Genomic DNA, 21,701 nt, shown 5'->3' on the forward strand with positions numbered 1-21,701 from the left:
AAAAAAAGCTTTACATGGCAAATTTGATCCAGATAACTCAGTCTCCACCCTCTTGCAGAGTTGAAGTTGTACAAAATTTGAGGGCATTTGAAGCATACTTTATTTGAACAGGACCTCTCCAGAACCTGTGATTTTTCAGCCTGTTTGAGGTCAGCATGATCTCTTCCATGTCATAGCTGCCTGTTCGTTCTGAGGTCTTGAAGCTGCTAGGGATGTTTATGAAGGTCATCCTGTGTCTTTGTCAGTAGAGTGCTGGTTGGAAAATGCTGAATTGTTAGTTTATTTGGCTACTGCTATAGCCCAAAGCAGAGAGACAAAGTCTCTACTGTAATGAGAGTGAGAAGAATTCGGCCTAAGTAATGGTTATTTGATTCTGACCTGCCTGGATTGAGTTTTCCACTTATGAGGACTCACCACGTGGGAATGGAACTGGAAATGTGTCAGGATCCCAAAGTTAGAGTTTTATTAGTTATTTTACTGGTGTTTTTATTTAAATCTCTTCACTGTTCTAAATACCACTGACTGCAGGTTTCACCAGGGCATCTCTGCCTTTAAGTAAGCAGGTAAATTGGAAGAGTTTTGTTGTGAGGTCCAGCAAGCATGACCCAACATTTAATTTCTGAACCAACAGCTCTTGTAAGTAGAATGCCACAGGCATTGGCTTCTCTCCCTTAATCTTTTTCTTCTTCCCCAGCAGAGCAGTTGCCTGAGAAGCATATGGGATGTTTGCAGAAGACACCTTTGCTGGATTCACATCTCTCAACTCAAGACAACTCTCTTGTAACGTCAACATTTGAAGATAATTGCCTGGCTTCGGAGAAGAGACACAGTTCTTCGAGGGAACAAGAAATCCAGTCTATTTCAGATGATGAAATCTGTGTGTCTCCAAACGAGCTTATGACCACTCCCCTGGTAGGTATGAATCTTAGACTGTCTTTATGAAGCTGAAAGATCACAGGTTAACCATGGCTTAATTAAGATGGGACTTAAGTAATGCTGAAGAGTTGCAGGATGTTAGAAGAATAATTAATAAAGGAGACACCTACATACCTGGCTTTTTAGTTGCCTGGACCATAAATGGCAGATGCAGTGTTTTAGGTTTAGATTCAGCTCTCTGTCTGGTAAATCATATAGCAAAAGTACTCAGAAAAGCCTTTCGTTTCATGTGGCTACAAGAGTACAACTCGTTCTTTCCAGTCAAGGCTCATTGCAAGGTTAGCTGTACTGAAATCAGGATTTAAGCCATGAAGCTTCCAGCACAAGTCCCAGATTTTCTTCAGTTTCAGTCCTAAGTGTCAGAAGTACGTTTTAGCTTGAGTCCAGCAAAATATCTTGCTTCTCCTGAAACCACCTAGTCAATTTATTGAAGTTCCCCAAATCTATTAGTGAATGCGTATGTCTGTGCGTTTGGCAGCTGGAAGAAAAAAGGCTGATTTGCAGAGTCATGATGGAAAGAGCTGCCTCGTGGCAGCACACTGTATTTGCAGTGCATGAACTCGCCGGCAGAGTGAGCCTCAGACTTGAGGCAAGTAGCTGCACAGGCAGATGTATGCTGCGTGCATATTTCCCTGAAATTGTGAAATTTTTGCATGAATGCAGATTGACTGTCCAGTGTTAGTGTTACACAGCGTATACAGTCACATAATCATCCTGGTGACAGCAAACTGGAGGACTAGTTTTTGGGAGAGCAATTCATAAATACTGTTCTTATCTTGCTTTCACTTCTACAGCAAACAGCAGATAGACCAGAGGAATTGTTTTAGTAGGATCAGCCCTCTCTGATTTATATTCCTTATTTTATTTTATTTTTTAAATTTATTTATTTTTATTTTTAAATTATTTTATTTTAGCTTTGTGGCCCTTTCTTTACCAAGTGCACTCATTTCTTGAGTGGGGTAAACCAAGAAGCGGGATGTCCTTGCAGGCTGCATATGACATGTAAGTTGTAGCTCGGGCATATTGCAGTAAAGCATCTGCATAAACAAATAGATACTCTGGATCTGGATAACTTTTCTAGATCCTTACCTATGCTAAATGGGGGAAAAAAAAGAGTTATTCGCAAGACAACCAGACTAGGTAGAAGAGGATGTGAATAAAAGCTGCTTTAAAAAAAAAAACCAAACACAAACCTACGTGAGTTGCTACAGACTAAACTGTCACACGAGTTAAAACGATAATTTTGAAACCTCCCTCTGCCACTCCTAGCACAAATTCCTCAGACCTGACTTTGCAGTCAGAAGCTGTTACATTTGATGGCCCCAATTTCTTCTGCAGTTCTTCCTATGTGTTCTGTAGTCACCTCAGACTGTCTCCTTTTTCATGGAAGGCTATTTTTATTTTGGAAGCAGAGTTCACTTGCTTGTTGGAGGGAGAAATCTGCATGATGGTGGGAGTATCAAATAGTTCTATCAGTTCTAATAATTTATAGTTCACAGAGTCACAGAATGGTTGATGTTGGCAGGGACCTCTGGAGGTCATCTTGTCCAAAGCCCTGCCCGAGGTGGGTCATCTAGAGCCAGTTGCCCAGGACCTGTCCAGATGAGTTTTGAACACCTCCAAAGGCAGAGACTCCACAGCCTCCCTGGGCAACCTGTGCCAGTGCTTGGCCATCCTCACAGTGAAAAAGTGTTCCCTGATGCTCAGAGGGACCCTCCTGTGTTTGTGCCCATTGCCTCTGGTCCTGGCCCTGTCCTCTTTGCACCCTTACTTTGGGCATTCATATACATTAATGAGATCCTCCCTGAGTCTGCTCTACTCAGAACAGTCCCAGCTGTCTCAGGCTTTCCTCATAGGAGAGATGCTCCAGTGCCTTTGACATCTCAGTTGTTTTATTTTTTTTCTTAGTCCCTCTAATGGTAATTAGAAACCAGACGTATTAATACATTCAAAGTTATTTTGTTAACTTTTCTTTAATCACAGGGTGTTCAGCTGCTGAGGTGAGCAATATGAAGACTGTTGCTGACATCCTTACAGGCTGCAAGGGATATCTTTAATGTGCCAACGTCCAACACAGACTAATTGAGTCGTTGCCACTTAGCAACTTCCCCACCTTAATGCATACGTAGCAGATGATACTGTATGCCTGCATTTAGGGTATTGGCAGTAACTTCAGCAGGAGCAGCGCTGAGCTCTCTGCAGTGTTCCCACTCCAGCAGTGAGAATGCTATTAAAAAACTTGTCTGTAGAAATTCCATGTGGCTGACATGCCAACGAAATTAAACTGGTCTTGTCATGAAGTCAGCTTTGTTTTCACCTTCCCAGAGATGTACCAAGTTTTAAATTGTTTGCTGCTTCTGGAAGCATTTCTGTCCTCTTTTAATTGGTCTCCCTGTTAACATACTTACTCTGAAGGAAAATCCATGCAAACAGGCCTTCTGTAGTGAGTGGTGTTCAGAACAAATAGCAGAATCCACTCACAGTGTGTTTTCCACAAGCCTGCAAGGCATTTGAGACGGATTTAAAGTGTATTTCTGTAACTTTCATTCTTGCCGCGTACTCCACATAAGAGTAACTTGGTAAGTTACTGGCAAGTAATAACACAAAGAAACTGGATTAATACTGTATAAGGATATTCATATGACAGTCATGTGGTCTTTTATACTTTCTTGTACAGTTGGTTACTTTCTTTCAGAAACATACACTGTGTGGCACAGTCTTTCATTCAGGGCTGCTGTCGTTGCTACCAAAATGCCTGGGACTCTTTTTAGCAGAAGGAATCTTAGATCATTCATATACACAGTAAGTTTTTCCTTTTTGCACGTGTCTTGTGATAGGCTATTAAATGCTACAGTACATTTGTTCTTCATTGCATAGTAACAGGAGACAGAAATAAAGTTGCACTAGTTGTGTACTAAATATTTGCAAAGCAAAAAACAAGTATTGGAAATACATTGTGTCACTACTATATCTGGGCAAAACACTATGGGGATGTTTTTACTGGTACTGCTAAATACAAGCAATTCTACTAAATTTTTTTTAAACTGTCATCTTTTGAGCTAGATCTTCTAGGGCATGGGTGCTCACATCATGTATCTACGAGCAAAACCTGCCCTTTGTTTTTGGCAGAAGCAGTGAAGAATTAAGCAGCTTGGATCTACACAGAATTTTTGCAAGAGCTCCTATAAGCCTTGTTTATTTGTATCACCAGGCAACTTAAACAGGTTGAACCCATAGTTTTTGATTAACAGAAGATTATTTTCACACAAGTTGTCCTGGTTGGGCAGGGACCACGTAGCAAATCTGTTCCACTGTTGGAGTTTAATCCTGTAGGTTGTGCCAGTGTTTTAGCCTCCCATGGACTCTTCTGTCAGTTCTCCTAAACAGTTACCAGCAGGAAAAAGCAAAATATCTGCCATTTTTTTTTGGAGTGGGTGAAGGAACTATATTCAAGCAACTCAGAGCACAGGCAGAAATAGGATGTCAAATGATGTAGCCCTACTGATAACAGCACTGAGTTTGCAAAATAACATGTAGACTCATCTTAAGTTCCAGGTTTTTCAGCTGCCAGTTTGGGATTCTTGAGGGGCTGGGACTATTTTTGAATGTCTGATAGCAGACCCAAACTCTTCTTGCTTTTCCATCTCCCTTATGCAGCTACTAATGTCTCTATGGCCATCTTCACCTGATCAGGACATGAAGGACCAACTCTTTCACTGCAGAACCTAAACATCTGTTTAAATCAACTATGAAACTGCTCAGGAAGCTACAAAACTTCACAGTGTGAAATTTTTACTGACATAGGCACCTCCATCATCTGACTTTAAAAGGTTCACATATTGAAAAAGAAACACCCTACATTAACTTGTTCAAGGTGCATTTGTGCACGTGTTTGTGTGTGCTTCTCTGTGTGTTTCAGGAAGCAAGGGAGAGTGCTATCTGGATGAAAATCCAATTTGTTTCACACGAAGCCAGGACGAGGCAGAATTTGCATTCTGTGCTCATGTCTGGCTCCTTGGCACTGCACAAGAAATAGAAGGGAGCCAGAAGCTGGCTGCGGAGCAGGACAGAAGGGAGTTACAATTATTGGAGGAGACTGTTTGGCTAGTCCAGACATGAGAGATGCAGACACTGTGCCTCGTCACCTCCTCTGACTTATTTCTATTCTGGGGATAAAGAAAGCTTGAAAGGTCGGTGATTTTCCCATGGGGTAGATTCAATCAAATATGCTCTTCTGGGGATTGAACTAGGGCTGTTTAAAAGTAGTTCCCTGCTGCACTGTCTTTTCTTTGAACAAGCAGAGGTACCAGGAGGGAATGATAGATGAACTGAGCCTGAATTTCCACAGATTAGCATCTCTGCTTCCCAGGAATTGAGGGCAGTTAATAAATCTCAGAAGGTTGCTCAGCAACTCTCAGGATGGTTACCTTCTTTTATACGAGCGGCAGAATGCATCAGTTTTGACTAAATGTTTCCTTGGAAGAAACATTCTTTGTCTGGAGAACAGACTGAGGTGAACTCTGGAAATTACAGGATTGCTGAGAGCTGAAAAAACCCCTCCATTTCACTGTTGGAAAGCTTTTTTGTATTTCCCTTTCCTCACAACTGCAGGCTCCCAGGAACTCCTTCTTCAGGAGTAAATGTCTCTAGTTTCCTCTATGTGCTCATGCAATAAACAAAAACTTTTTACAGTGAGTTTTAGTCACGATGAGCCAGTGTGCGTGCTACAGGAAACAACCTGGAAAAACCCATCTGCATTTGAAAGCAGGATTTTAACTGTATATTTCCATCCAGGCGTTAAATGATTCAGATAAATACTTGTAAACAGAAAGAAGTTCACTCTATATTGCCACCTCCCTTACATGTTTCTCAAAGCACCTGTTTGTATGGAGGAGATTGCGTACAATTAGTAGCCATTACCTGTGTTGATACTTTAATTCTTGACTGTGGCTTTAGTTCTAACATTTCCACCTGAATTCTTCCCTACTACTTGTTGTAGGCTGCTGGTGTTATTTGATGTAATGAGGAATTATTATCAGGTATTCCAGCAGAAAAAAAAATAACAGCAGGTATGTTTGCATCTTTATTTTTTATTTCTCCACTCAGTTTCTATAGGCCTCTGCAGTGAATCGGTATGGCTCTATCCAGGCAAGTTCCACCTATTTTCATGGTCACTTGAAAGCATCTTTTGCCCGCTGATAGAAACTGGTGCCTTCCTGCCTGTGGCTCTTTCCTGAGAGTTGACTGTAAGTTCATGCGAGATGCTAGACCTGGACAGGGCAGTGCTGTAATAGTTCCTGGCCCTGAAAAGCAAATAATTAACAGGACTTTTATAGAAAAATAAGCTAGCTAAGCAGCAGCTCACATACATTACAGTTTGGACCTCTGACAACTGGGACAGCAGAGCCTCTACCCCCTGTGCCTGTAGTGTCCTCATCAGAGGTTTCCCCCCTCACTTCTTGCCTGCTGTGGCAGAGGGAGTCACCCAGGGAGCTGGCGGATCTTCATCCACCTCCAAATCGGGAAGAAAAACCTGGCTATGCACAGTGCTGTAGTTTGGGAGGCCCCTGGTGCTGAACAACTGGCCCCCTCCTGTCCCTTCAGACCCACTGCGAGTAGTACGGGGACGCCAAGGTCAGTGGTGTGTGAGCAGTGCCCCGGGTTGTTTGCTCACGGGAGGGCAGTGGCCTTGTCTTGGCAGCGTGTGGCAGAGCCCCAAAGGGCAAATAGTGGAGGAGGGGTGAGAAGGGCCTTCCTACCCTCCCCGCTGGGCTGTGGCGGAGCTCCTGTGGCCATAGGGTCCCCTGAGAGTCTACCCTCTCTGCAAGGGTGGGATCCCCGAGCGGGCCCTAACATCCTCATGCCTTTTCCGACCCAGTAACCGCAACCAGTCCACAGGAAGAGAGGGGAACAAAGGAGCAAAAGAACCAAATGGGTGATGTAGAAAGCGGAAAGCCTGCTTCCCAGGCAGACACCAAGCAAGGAGATAGGGCTGTGCTCAGGACTCTGTGTTGGAGGAGCCCAGGTCCTCTGGTGAGGAGTGCTGCTATCAAGCTTTCTTAGGGATTTGGAAACTGCTGGAAATCCCTCTCTTTCTGTATAGAGGTGGTTTCTGCCAGGGTAAGAAAGTCAGAAACAACTGTTAAAAGCAAATGAATTTGAGCTTGCTTCTACATATCTAGCCTGTCTTAACAAAGGCAGTGTGTTTGTATTTTAGGCATGGCATCTGTAATGCAAACACAAGATGCTGTTCTGTCTTTTTCTTTTCTTAAAGGTGATTGTGGCGTATATAAATGAAATGGGATGAAATAACCTTTTATTCAGAGGCCGAGCAGTTTGACTTGAGATTAAACACTGGCTATAGAACCAGAAATACAGGCTTAAATCAAAGTTACATTCCTTTTTTTTTTTTTTTTGGTGGTTTTTCTTGCATTGCTTTACAAATATGATGTGCTTTATGTTATTTACATAGTGTCAGGTGTCTCATCAAAGTGAAATCTCTCTCTCTTTAGCTGTCAAACATGATGACAGGAAAGATTTGAAACAAGTGCTGGCAAGGAACTAATAGTAAATTTAAATGTTGTGCACTTTACAGTCAGGGACAGTTTAGAGGTTATGTATTATATATGAATGTCACTTACTACATAGGTTTACACTCCTGATCTGTATAGGGAAAAAAATAATTGCAGATTTGGCAAGGCATCTTAGGGTCTGCTGTTAGTTTGCCTTCTATGGGGTAAACAGCAACTTACTTTGTAAAGAAAATAAAAATCAGTCTTCCCATTTACTTAAATCACAATTCAGAGACTTAGCACTTTATTTATTCAAAACACGTATGAAAGATATTTTTAAAAACACACAACAAATACTGAGGGATTTACAAAACAAGGCTGGAACTAAGAACTTGAGTCTTATTTCTAAATGTGGATAGCAAACGTAGGTGACAAAACCTGTGCTCTTTAGCAGTGACTGATATAGTTCACAGGTATAGGTCTTTCTGTTTTCTCAAATCAGCCTTTAATATAGTTATTTTTGTAATATTGTTTAAGTTATATTTTAAATACTGCAGTTAAGATGGATAAAATGTAGGTCCTTTTTCTCTGTATGGAGTTCAAAAAAGCTTTTGCTCAAACTTTATAATGCAAAGCCAGCTCTGAGTAAGAGCAAAGCATGGCAAATGTCAGAAAATTAGGTTGGAAACTCAGACGTGAAAATACTGGTTTCATTGTGGCACTGCCCAACGAGTTCTGCCAGCCTTCTTCACCTGCTAGGTAAATGAAGGTTGCTGGAAATCTGGACTCTAATTAATTCATGCAGGTTGCAATTGTTCTTTGCCCTTAAACCCTGACCCAAAAGGTGTGCCTTTTCCTGTGCTAATACGATCAGCCTGGTAGTTTCCAGGCACTTGAAAACAAATTCCTGCAGTATAAATAGACAGATAACAGAAATTACCATAATGAAATCAACACGGCTAAAAGCAGACAAAGTACCAAGTCCACACAATTTGCAATCGTATTAGAAGCTGTGGAATGAAAAAAATTAGTATGCGTTTTGGGGCCCTGTTACCAAAGAGATACTCCTTTGAGTTTTGCTTGTTTAGAGCAAACAAACCTTTTTTAAATATTTAGAGAAGATTGAGTCTGATTCCTGAAAAACTGAAGCCAAAGTCTGAGGTGATTTGATTTGAAATGAGGCCATCAACTCTTAAGCAATTTTATTCATGGCAGGTAGGAATTTGTTTCCTTGTATTCCAGAGTTATTTTTCTTATAGTGTAAGAATGCACATTACTTATGATCATGCTTCTTCATCTGTTGAAAGGTATATGTATACCATGCATGCTGTAGAAACGCTTGTGTATCTGATGGCTGCCACTTAGGACTGTAACCCGAGTTATCTTTCTGATGTCGTGACTCAAAACTAGGAGCAAACGTAGGTAAAGAGGCAGTTTAGTTGCGTCTTCGATGCTAAAAAGATTTGGCTTTTTTTTTTTTTTTTTTTTTTTTTTAATTTTCTGTAATAGGTATGTCAGTTTGGAGAAGTCAAGGACGTAGTTATGTACCATGAATCGGATCAGGCTTCCACTGAACTTTCAGCTGCAACTGATTGACTTCAGGGGGGGAAATGTGAGGCTTGTGTGGCTTACTAGGACTGGAAAATGACTGCTGAGCAAGTGCAGGGATTTGCTTGAAGAAAAAGTGCATACCTTTACTAACTACTTCTTTTTGGGCTTAAAGAGGACACTGACAGAGGAGAAACAGTTGTTTACACACAAGGTCTGGGTGTTTCATGGGTTCCCCCCAAGCATTTTTGTTAACAACTTGTTGCTAACTGTGAGTTTACCAGCACTGTTGTTTGTGATGTTACTAGGAGCTTTGCAATACTTTGCCTTTTTCCTTTTTTTTTTTTTTTTAATATATTTTATTATTTTGTCTTGAAGCTTCAGTTCCTGCAGTTGCATTATTTGTGTAAAAAACAAAGTCAATCTAACTCTTTTATGGTGGAGATGGGGAAAAAAATTTAAAAAATTTAGCTGGCTGCATCCTAAAGACAAATTGAAAGAACTCAAAATACTGTCAAATGTGAAATTGATTGGGTTTTAGCCTCATATCATTGTTTGTATGTCTCAGAATGGATTGTATTTCAGTGGTTTAAAATAAAGTCTGAGAAGGAGAGTAGGAAAACAGCATTCAAAGGCAGACTGGATTTCTAGAGTGATGTATTAACACTAATGCATCCGTCTTTGCACTGACATGATGTGCACATATCTGAACCAGTTCCTCTTGTCTATGTCAGATTAAGGCAACATGACCCCCTTACCTCCAGGCCCTAGTTTTTTCCTTGAACCTGAGCATCTCGTCTTCCAAGGCATTGTTAAGACTATTTTAAGATGCTTTCTTTGGGCAAGATGCCAGAGGGATTAGGCGCAGGCCAGAACATCCTATAAAGCCAGAGCTGAACGCACCCAGGAAACTTAATTTACCTGAAAACACATAGTTCTTATGTGTTTATCATATTCTCTGGTAGTAGTGGGTAATGTAAAGGGGAAAACTTTTACCAGCTCTTGAGGCTTTAAGCCAAATGGAATTAATTTTCTTGGGATGTTCTGCATTTTCTGACATGAAAACGCACACATCTCTGCCCGACATTAGCAGAGAGCTGAGAAGGCAGCAGACATATTTTCTCTTTGCCATCTAAATCTCATGCTACCAAACCTGAGCGGTTCTTCCTGGTAAAACTCCTAAACTGTGCAAAATCTAGCCCTGAACCAGGGAATTATACTGTTATCAGACGAGATGGGCAACACTGGCTTTCTTATTTCAGCCTTCACTAAACTGCTCACCCCCAATTTACAGCTAACACAATTAACATCAGTTCTAAAGGGGCAATTAATTGAGTCAGGACGGGGGGGGGGGGGGGGGGGGGGGGGGGGGAATAATTTGGAAACCAGTAGCAGCCTGGCAGGATCTCAGCAGCAGGTGACCGCAGCGGTTAACTGGCAAGCAGCGGCCTGGCTCCCCTGGCAGGCATTGCCACCCTTGAGGTGCCGACATCAGATCCCTTCCTGAACTGCCTCCAGAACCACAGCAGTGTTGTAGAGTGCTGAGGATGGGGCAGGAGCTCTGAGCTTTCAGTCTGGTGTGTTAAGGTAAATGGAAACGGGTTGGTTTTACAAGATGCTCAGCGGTTTCCACGCTGTGAATGGCACCTCTTCTCCCAGAGTTGCTCAGAACTCAGTCAGCAGCACTGGTTTCATCTGCCATTGCCATATGGGTCTGCTTGAGCCCGCAGCTAAACTAGGTATTTTAAATCAGCTAGACTGGGTGAAATATATCTTATGCCCCTTTCGTCCGAAGAATTATAGCAGACATTTTTTCCAGCCAAATAATTATTTTTAATGTCAGTAAATACCTTGTAAACAGGAAGTTTTTAAAGCACAACCTTGTGTGTTTCTTCTCTACCTCCAAATCAGTATTCAGGAAGGCAAAAGACCATGGGGCACTAAGTAAGAACTTGTCTCCACTGATTTTAGAAACATATTTTTAGTTTAGAGTTGCTCAGAAGTTGGGGAATAAAAGGATGATTGAGGGGAATCAGAAGATACTTGCTAAGCTTCTCTTTCTTCTGTCAGCCTAAGTTGAGCTTTGCTGGTGAACCTGAAATGAAGAAGGAAAAAACAACTTGTTCTTACAGTATGTTTCATCACATGATGATTTCATGAATATTAGTTATTTGTAGAAACATGCTAGGTAGGGTCTGGGATACTTTTAGTAGTAAAGATACTGTCAGAGATGAGTGGATCAAGTATATCCTTTAGAGCTGGCCAGAAACTGGAATTTCTGTTCCCTTAAAGCATTCTAGAATTTGAAATTTCCATTATTTGGAATTAGGATGCAGAGCTGAATTTCTGAACATTTATTTGGGACCAGAGAATTTTTTTGTTTTAGAAAGACAAAAAAACAGTTTTTAACTTTATATATTTAGTATGTAAATATAGAGTTTATATTTAAAGACATTATACTGAAATGTTTTCAAGCAAGTCAAATTGTATGATTTTCAATTGCTTGCTTGTTTATTATTTCAAAATAACCCTTTTTTAAAGTTTCATATTATCACCAATCTTGTATATGAAGACAATGATACAAATAGTGCTACAACAGTATTTTGAGTTTTGCTTCATTGGCAGAGCTCATTTTTTCAAAGATGGGTGTTTTGGTTCTGAAGTGGAGTCAAGAAGTGGATGGTGTGAGTGGAGTGGAGGATTCATCTTTGTGGGGCTGATGTCCTGCCTGGTGGCTTTCTGGACCACTGTCTTTGTGGAAGGGGTGTGAGGGATGTACCCTGGATTTTGGAAGTAAAAAGAATCTGAATTTGTCCTACCAGACAGGTGAAGTGGCTGTCATCTATTCCCTCAGGTTTTCGTGATGTGACAGAGATCTGCTAGGATTTTGACCCTGTGTGCTAACCTCTGCATAGGAGTAAATTGGGTGACTTTTTTCAGCAAGTCCAAGAGATTCTGATTAAATGTAAACCAGTTATTTTAAGGCTTGCCTGTGCAGTGAAGTCACTGCATAGCCAGGGAGGGTGTGAATTGATGACACATCAACTATCTTGTATAAATCCCCTGCATGGCCATTGTTTAGGTGTCACTGTTCAGGGGTGTCTTCAGAAGTGGACTGCACTACTGTGGGCTTAGGGAATTAGAGATCTCACTCACCAAGTTAGCACAGTGCTGTGGATTTGCTGCGGGCAATCCCAGAGAAATCTATTCAGGCTTGGCTCAAAGCACTTCCAGTGGTGGTACCTGTCATGCATATGGCTGTCTAAATTAGATGTTCCTGTAGTTGCCCAGAGGATTTAAGGTGAACTGAGTTTGCCAAAGGGAACATCTTCTTTTTTTTTTTCCTTTTTTTTTTTTTTTTTTTTTTTTCCCCCTTTACTTTCTGGCACTAATTGCTGGTTTAATGTTGTTTGGTTGGGGTTTTTTAGTAAGCTTTCTGATGGTAAAGAGGCACGTTTAAAAAGTATAAATGTTATACTCACTCTTTTTTTTTTTTTTTTTTTCCCCTCTTGAAACAGAGAATGAATGTTCTTGTGCCCTAAATGACTGAAAGACCTTTGGTCTCGGAACCTTCTCTAATGATGTAATCATAGGCACGTTTGAAGGGACCACATTTTATCCAAGAAATCCCTGGTAATTTCATAGAAGGAAATGGGATGGCCTTGCCCTTTGCAGGAGCTGTGATTATGCACATGGCCACAAGGAGCTAATGCCTGGCTGGCTCAGTTAATTAGGCACTGGCTTGCTGCACACAGGTCATGTTTGAGTAGCTTGTGAAAGGCAGCCTTGGCAGAGCTCGCTGCAACGCCGTGTGCAAAGATTATAGCAGCGCTGGACGCGGTTCGGTAAGCACAAGGGATGCCAATTGGTGGGAAGCATTTAAACTGGCAGGGAGAGCAGGTAGCTGAGTGCAGCGAGCAGTGCACACAAGGATCACAGGTTACATCGGGGATTTTGTGATGAATGTCGAGTGAGCACGTTGATTAGATGGGCAGAACTCTTCAAGCCGTTGTAAACGTAGCTGAAAGAACTGTGGCTGATAAGACACCGGATAACTGCTCTTGCAAAGCTTTCCTTTGACATTGCAATATTTAAAGCCCAGAAAGATAATGGAGAGAAAACTGGACAATAAAATGAAAAGGGAACTGTCCTACTTAGCTACTTTAAACAACAAAAACATAACCCTGGTGTCTATTCGTAAGCAGCAGGCAGCTCACGATGTGCCTGAACTACTGATTATTGGTGAAAAGTCCGAGATGGGATCTCCAGTAAAAGCAAGCAGTAACTTGCAGAAAGAAGAGAAACTTTTGCAGAGTTACTCCATGGGAATGCCAGAAGTCAATGCAGTTGAAAGACAGGTCAGTGAGCTGCTGTGTGTGTTGGGAGGGAAGAGGTGTTTCTGAACTGGAGAATTTAGAACAAAGCATGTTGGACACGGGTTGTATGTTAAAGGAGGTTAAACCTTCTTCATCTAAATCGTCTCCATCCCCAGAATGGAAGCCTGCCCCATAACAAGCAGTTCAAAACCACCAAGTCCTCTGAAAGTAACCTTTGAAAGCAGGTGTTAATGATGAGTTATGCTGTAGTAACTAATGAGCGTTTTTTCAGCTCCACCTCTACTAATATAGAGTGGTGATTCTTAGTAAGGAAACGTATTAGTATTTCTCCTTGTGAACTGCAATTGCTTGAGTAGTTTGACAGCCGCTCGTACCAGATTATTCTCTGGAATAACAGAATATTCAGAAACATTAAGAGGTCTTAATTGTAGGTAAGTATTTTATTTATAACTACTAAGTGGATGCTAATGAAAGTTCTTGATAATACATCTGTGGCACCATTGTTTTATTTTATTTTTTTAATTCTGTGTTTTCTATAACTATGGTACTTTCGGAGATTAACTGTTATGGAGAAGAGGTTTAGAAAGATCAATGCTGATAAAAACATGATGAGGTTTATTATTTTAAACAGAGATTTTGCTTCTTAAAAGGCATGTAAATTACAGTAATGTAGTTTGGATCAGTAAATATTTAAGGAAAAGAAACCCTCAGAACAAATTCTGTGTCCTTTGACAGTTGCGTATGCTTGAAATGGTTTAAATAATTAGTGTCAGACAGGAATGAAATAACAGCCAGGACAGACCAGATATACCTGAAGGCTTTTCTGCCTTGAGTTACCTCTTATATTATAAATGTTTTCTACAAAAAAATCATCACTGACTTTGTTCTACCAAAGAATCTCTTTTCTGTATTCAATTCACTGGGATGTACGTGTTGCTTGTACTGGAGCCATGAAGAACATCACAAAGTGTTTTGCTTTGTTGTAATTCTAAATTTGAAACAATCCATTTACAACAAGCCTTTCCCACTAAACCAAGTGTGGTTTACATAACTCTATTTAATGTAAAAGTACCTGTTAAGGTCTCTTAAGATTTGCTAACTACGGTGTAGGTGTAATTTCAGTAAGACTAGCTGCAGCTGCCTAAATCATTCCCCTTTGTCTCCCCTGCTAGAGAAACCTGTTCCCAGGTGGGGAATAGCAGTCCCTTGGCAGAAGCATTAGGGCAACTAATTTAGTATTTTGAAAACAAAAGCACCATAAAGGCTGCTTTAAAGTAGTATTTTCTTTGAATCTCGATATCCAGGTGGAGAGGGTGTTTTTTCCCTCATTTAAGACTCAGGAACTGTTTGAAAAATAACAAGTTGCATTACAAGTGATTATAGTAGCTACCGATCTATGTTAATCTTCACTAAGCTGGGGGGAAGAGGGAAGGAAGGACAACCAGTTAAGATCTAATACATTTAAACAAATATGCGCTAAGAAGATGGTCGGACAAGTTGCACGGAAATATGTTGAGAAGGATGAGAGCTGAATTTCTGCCCACTCAAAAGAGCTGCTATTATAGGCACAAAATTGAAGACTGTGGACCTTTGATGTTCCTGAGGCTGCCGTGTCCTCATTTTGTTGTTCACCGTCTGCCTATAACAAACTGGGAAAGCATCTGAAGCATTTAATTAATAGCATGTGGCTTTTCAGTTGTGTGTTACTGCCTGCCTGAATCCAAAGCCGTGAATCAGCGGGTTGTGAAAGAGCGAAGCAGGAAAGGTAAAACTGCGACGCAGATAAGGTAATTCTTCAGCAGTTGTGTGCTCGAAGGCGAGAGGGTGATAGCTGGTTTCAGCCTGTGGAGGTATGGGGAGAAGAGCAGCCCAGAACCTTTGGAGACACCAGGTGAGAGGTTCAGTGAGGTCCAGCGTTCGTGGATGAGCAGACGGGGAGGACGGAGGGGAAGGTGTTGGACGGGCCGGGCCCCGTCTCCTGCCTGGGGCCGCAGCCAGGAGTCCAGCGCTTGAATTTCAGGCTGTGAGAATCGGCATCCCTGCTGGCCAGGAGGAGGGCTGGAGAGCAGTGCCAGCCCTGGGGGGAGAGGAGCAGTGCCTGGGTGGGATCGCGGTGCGGGTGACGCCTGAGGAGCTGTGGGGTGCATCCGGCGTGGCCTCAGCCTTGCCCTGCAGAGGCCGAGAGCTTTACGCTGGCGTTTCAGAGGTGGCTGCACCTGGTGACAAGCCACCTCATGAGGTGGCCATGGGCCACAGTGCTGGAGGGAGCACAGGGGCTCGGCCAGGGGTGGCTAGTGGCAGGGGCAGAAAGCTGAGGAGGGCACAAACCTTGCTGAATTTACAGCCGTGGGGTTGCATTCATTGTCAGGACGCTGCTCACCATGTAGATGTTTGGGAGGGTCTCACCTAGCGCTGTGGTTTCTTGTTCTTTGGGTTGTTTTTTCCCGGTTCAGTTGATTTTTCTTACGTTTATTCTGTATCCCCCCACTGCTGTGTTAAACCCTTGGCCTTTACTCTTCTGAATGGGAGTAACCAAAAGCAATAGCCCATTTTAGGGGACAGCGGGGCAGCCTGATGCCAGGCCCCTGAGGGAGCGGTTTTACCCCACCAGTCATACAAACCAGGAACAACAACCACCTTTCCCCCCCCCCCAGACCAGCTGCTGAGCTCCGGAGGCTGTTATGCCAAGAGCTGCCATCCAAGCCAGGGCTCGCGACTTGGTGCTCCCAGTCCAGCAGTGTCCCTGCCCTGCTCCACCTCCGCGCCTTCCCAAAAAGTCACTCCAGCCTCGGCGCACGTTCCCGGCTGATCTCCTTCCCGACGGCTGGGTGGGGAGCAGGAGCCTCTGCCTCTGCCTGCTGCCCCCCCTGCTTTGCCCCAGGGCAGGCATGAGTCCTCCAGCTCCTGCCCTTCACACCAGTGGGTTCGCTCTGCAGTCCCCGCACTGGAAGCTGGGCTTCAGGTGCCACCCTCACGCGCACCGACAGTTTCAGCTGCTGCTTACCTGGAGTCCGATTTAGATGTGTCAGAGGGGAATAATTTCCATTCAGCTCTGGCACTTCCTTTAAAGATCTCTCCAGCTACTGCTGCTTCTGCGTTGAGTCCCTTTTTAATTTTCTCATTTTCTTTTTTTTTTTTTTTTTTCCCCTGTATTGTTTAAATGAGCTTCATAACACTGCTTTCTCTAGGGATTCTTCGCTTTTCAGACTAGAGCCTCGCGCTGTGATGCATTTTGAGTTTAGACTTTTATGTGCAGAACAGGGGAGAGAAAGAATTGTCATAATGTCATATTTTCATCATTTACATATTTTTTACGTAGTCACTGTAAAAATATGTGCGAGACTGTAGAGCAAATAGGCGTGGTGTACACCTCCCCTTAAAAGTAATCGGGGCTCCTTTGGTGTGAGAGACAAAACAGTCGGTAACTGGGGCTGGTTCTTTCACACTCCTGTATGGGTGTGGAGTCAGATGCACCTTCATGATTTCATTGGGATTTTTCTCTAGGCAGAAGCAAGCAGGAGGGGCAACACGTGGGAATCCCAGGCACCTTTTCTGGCATTTTTGGAGGTGATTCCTTTTCTGATCCTCTTGCAGATGCTGTCTCTGAATTACTATACAGCCTCATAGATGCCGTTATACGGGGGAGTGTTAGCTGGTATCAGGAAAACTACTTTAGAGACCCAGCATGTGCCTGAGGAAAACTACGGGCACATTTCTGCATACCACGTATTCGTGTCCTTATGTGAACCTGCTGTTTTCCTCAGATGTAGTGTAGAAACACTCCTCACAAATACACACATAGATGTGTTTATGCCCCTCCTTTTTTTTTTTTCTTTTTTTTTTTTTTTTTTAAGCTGTTAAACTATACTAAAGGCTTTGTAAATACTGCATTTGCACCTATGCACAGGTCTGGATTTTGAGGGGAGAGTCTTCAATGATTTGGCATTTGTGTTTTTTTTGTTGTTATTTTTTTTTAAAAGGAAAGAAACTTTTTTTTTTTTTTTAATATATATATATACACATAGATATCTCCATGTCCTCTCTCTAATTTTTTCCTTCTCATTTAAAAATTTGTGCGCAAGGATTTTTCTCCTACAGAGCACAAACATCTGGTTTTGTCAAGTAACGAACAAAATATTTTTGCCAATTCTTCTGAACGTTGGGATGGATAGCTTTTTATCCAAAATATAAAGCGACAGCCAGGTTTTGATGTTTCTGTGGCTTACAATGCATTGAAATAGTAGAATCAGTCCTTGCTTTTATCTTTTTAAAAAGACTGGAGGACGAGAAATACCCTTTAATCTTTGTATGCTTTTAATTGCTTCTATATCACTGGGTACCTAGGAAAACTGAGACGGTTTGGGAGTGTTGGGGTGGAGGGAATGGAGCGGAGGAGGTAAGGCCAGAGATGGTTCCTGGGTTTCATCTGCACGTGGCTGCCAGAAATGCGGTGAAGGGGAGCAGGGGAGTGGAGGATGTTCGCGCAGAAGGCAAATGCCTTTATTGTATGAGCCAAAGTAAATGCACAGGGTGAGCTCCTGTAACTCGCCCATGGGTTTTTGCTTTCCCAGGTGTTTGTGATAAGAAGAGCTGGCCACCATGAGCAAAATGTCCTTGGGGGGCTGGGGACAGGGGATAGGGAAGAGGAGATGAAGGACAATATTCAAATAACTTTCCTCAAGTTAGACATTACAAGAAATAGAAGTTTGAGTTTAAGCAGCATTTCAGATGTGGTGGGTGAGAGAGGCTGTTTTCATTTTCAGATGGGCTTCTTTTCCATATACAAGGCCATATTATTATTTTAAGCTGTGGAAAGGTACAAATAGGAGGAAGTAAGCATGTGGTCATCTTTGTGCGCACTTAAACAGGGAGGTCCAACTAACTGTTGATGTTTTGTTTTGAAAGGAGGAGCTGGCTGTGTGTTTCCACGTATGTTGGGGATTTCAGTAACTTCTGGGAAGGGAAATGCAAGGAGAGGGGATCGTGCCCTGGATGCTGCCAAACCTCTGGGAGGGAGAGGTGAAAGAGAATGTCAGAGCCAAAGTGTTCCTGTGACTCTTCTTCCCCAATATCCCCGGAACGTAGCCTTGACACCAAGCAGAGAGGCATGGGGGAGAGCTTGGGGTTGGGCTAGTGGGGGGCGCACTGTTATGCTGAAGAGTTGAAGTTGCTTGTCCCTCCTCCTGTTCTGATAAATACAGTGTGGAGAAGTCTGAAAGCAAGTTTCTTGTGTTAAACTTTTGCCCTTTTGGTGGTGACCCCAGACCTCATTATTCCCAATCCATCTAAGCATGAAACAAAATCAAGTTAATGAATTTTGAATACTGCATCAAATGCACTGGATGCAATCTAGTGTTAATAAGCAGCCTAAATGCTTTTCATCTGTGCTCTGGTACCTAGGAGGAAGTTTTCGTGTCTGTTGTAGGGATGAGATCTGTGGTACTGAGCCTGACACAGTGGCCCCTTCTCCAGCCCCTCCCTGCAGCATCAGGCACTTTATGGAATGCTGGGGAGTCCACAGCTTCGCAGGCAAGCAAACAGATTTGTTGTAGTAGCTTGCGTCTATAGCTTTAGTAGTTTAAGCTGCCTGAAGTGAGGGACATGAATTTTGACTGCCTTTCCATGAAATCTGACAATGTGGGACTTGTCCCTCCCCTTCTCAGCCTTCCTCCTCACTTGGAACCAGCAATTTCCTTTGGTGACAGAATCTGTGCTCTCATTACCTGTTCTGTGAGAAGCATTGCCTTTATCGCTTTTTTTTTTTTTTAATATTTCATTTTCAGTTTAATTGAGTGCATTAAACTGTAGAGTCCCAGTGCTGCAGAGCCTGTGATCTAACTGAGAGATAGCCTACTTCTGGCCAATCTACTTCAGTACTGGCCATTTCATCCTGAAAATTGGTATTGCATCAAACCAGAGTTCTTGTGGCTCAATATATGATCTTTCTTAGGTGCCTCACAAGGAGGTAGACGAAACCAAACCGTAGTGGAAGTATCTGCATATAGTTCTGTGTCTTTTAAAATCTTTGTCAGATAGATTTTAACTTAAAAGATCTGTATATATGCAGACAGCCCAGGCCTTTGTGTGCCTGCATATAGCTCCTCAGATACCATGCGACTGGTCCTTCTTGTGTCACCTTGTTTCAGGTTCCTGAGAAATTCTTGATTCTATTTCCTGTGAGCGTTTTGGTTTGGTTTGGTCTGAGCTCCTGCTGAGCAGCAGCAGGTTGGCCAAACTGAGCCAGCTTCTGATGTTTGTGGAGAGGCATTCATCACATTCTGTGCCGTGGCCCTTTGTGCCAGCGACAGTGCACTCTGACGAGCAGGGCTTGGGCTGCGTGGTGAAAGTGCCCCGTGGCTGCAGAGAGCTCGAGTTTTAAATTATTGGATTGGGGTGGGAATATTGAGACAATTTTGCTTTTATATCCCTGGTGAAGTCTCAGAGGCCTGATTCATCATAGTGGGCATAGCTCACTGGTAATATATTCAAAGTGTAAGTTAACACTGTGAAGTGTTTTGGCGGCATAGGCTGACTTGAGAGCACTTCTGGTATGTGCCTGCGAGCACATGTGGAATATTGCTGCTTTTACAGGGCTAAAGATATATGCTTTTTATTTTTATTTTTCCTCTTGCTCCTTAGACTTTGTCCAACACTGATTCTCCTCCTGGCTGTGAGCTGGAGCCTACAATGAAACACAGTTTTGCTTTTGACAACATGGGCTATGAGGAAAGCTTTGAAACCGTGCCCTCTCCATCTTCCCAAGAACACACCGTGGCAGTCAACGTTGTGGGAATGACTTGCCAGTCGTGTGTGCAGTCGATAGAAGGCCGAATTTCCAAAGTGAAGGGCATTGTGAGTATTAAAGTCTCCCTTGAACAGAACGATGCTGTAATAAAGTATCTACAGTCCGAAATAAGTCCTGAACAGATTTGCCAGGAAATTCAGGATATGGGCTTTGATGCCAACATAGCAGAAGAGAGGTTGACAACAGCGACTGTAAATTTGTCGTGCTTGAGAGAAGCAGTAGTTAAGCTTCGGGTAGAAGGCATGACATGCCAATCTTGTGTCACCAAGATTGAAGGAAATATTAGGAAACTGCATGGTGTGGCAAAAATCAAGGTGTCGCTTGGTAACCAGGAAGCAATTATTGCTTACTATCCTTACATCATTCAGCCTGACGACCTCAAGAGCCATATCAGCAACCTGGGGTATGACTGCACCATTAAAAGTAAATCAGCCCCTTTGAAGCTGGGTGTCCTCGATCTCGAGCGCCTGCAGAATGCAAACACCAAGGAGACAACAGCAAGTCTTGAAAGTGATGGGATGGATCCACTGGTTGCCAGGATGAGTAGCACAGCAACAGTGGCTATACAGATAGAAGGCATGCACTGCAAGTCCTGTGTCAGAAACATTGAAGGAAATATATCAGATCTTCCTGGCATACAAAGTATTAAAGTGTCTTTGGAGCATAAACGTGCCGTGGTACAGTATAGCCCAAATCTAATTACCCTGGCAGCTTTGCAGCAAGCTATTGAATCCCTTCCACCTGGAAACTTTAAAGTATGCCTCCTTAATGGTTCGGAAGCAAATAAAGGAGCATCTCCATCACCTGCTTTGCTCTGTGATCTCTTCAGAGAACGGCTGCAAGACGTGGCATGCACGGCTGTTATTAGGATCAGTGGCATGACCTGCAATTCCTGTGTACAGGCCATCGAAGGGGCCATATCCCAGAGAAAGGGTGTGCAGGGTATAGCAGTTTCTCTAGCTGGCAAAACTGGGACCATACATTATGATCCAGCTGTTACTAATGGAGAAGAGTTAAGAGCTGCCATAGAAGAGATGGGGTTTGATGCTTCTGTGCTGACAGGTAACAGTGTTTTTTCTTCCGTGGGTAGTGTGCCAAGCTGGGCCATGCGACACCTGTGTTGAGACTCTCTTCTGGAGAGAAACTCTTAAAGCATCACGTTGGTGTTGTCTTTTCTAAGGGACTGGCCTGATCTGACCTCACTTAGCAAGGGAGAGAGATTTCAGCTGTGAAGCACCTTATTTCAGCCCTTAAAAACTGCACTAGTGGGTGGAAGAGTTGAGTTACATTATGAAGCCAAAAGGTTTGGAAGTTGGTACAAGGGCTTCCAAATAGCTGATCCCCTTACCCACTGAAGTGGGTTTCCTCCTATGTCTACGGGCTGCTGTAAGTAGATCTGTCAAACCAAATGTTTTCATTTATATTCCAAAATGCCAAACCCCCAAAACTTAATGGTACCTCTTTCATTTAAAACCACGTTTTACGTAGTTAAAGTCTCTTTTTAGTGTCCTAATCCTTTGACCTTTATTTCTTGAGTATTTTTACTAGCTCTACTTTACTAAG

At 42.8% G+C, this 21,701-nt stretch overlaps 1 protein-coding gene across 8 annotated transcripts in view; it reads left to right on the forward strand.

The window, feature by feature from the left end:
• Positions 1 to 686: 686 nt before the first annotated feature.
• ATP7B (ATPase copper transporting beta) overlaps positions 687 to 21,701 on the forward strand; it is a 43,753-nt gene continuing 22,738 nt past the window's right edge. Inside the window, exons 1-3 of one of the 8 annotated variants that reach the window (XM_033000244.2) lie at positions 12,813 to 12,841; positions 13,202 to 13,354; positions 19,973 to 21,200. In XM_033000244.2, the coding sequence (XP_032856135.2) occupies positions 13,253 to 13,354; positions 19,973 to 21,200 (1,330 nt within the window). In that variant the 5' untranslated portion in view covers positions 12,813 to 12,841; positions 13,202 to 13,252. Of the gene's footprint in view, positions 917 to 3,672; positions 3,739 to 12,756; positions 12,842 to 12,928; positions 13,355 to 13,669; positions 13,765 to 15,134; positions 15,225 to 19,972; positions 21,201 to 21,701 lie in introns of those variants that run through there. The other 7 variants (XM_033000243.2, XM_033000249.2, XM_033000250.2 and 4 more) reach the window with 7 other exon arrangements.

This window comes from Tyto alba, unplaced genomic scaffold, assembly GCF_018691265.1.
Source record: "Tyto alba isolate M040663 unplaced genomic scaffold, T.alba_DEE_v4.0 Super-Scaffold_45, whole genome shotgun sequence".
In the NCBI taxonomy this organism is placed as follows: domain Eukaryota; kingdom Metazoa; phylum Chordata; class Aves; order Strigiformes; family Tytonidae; genus Tyto; species Tyto alba.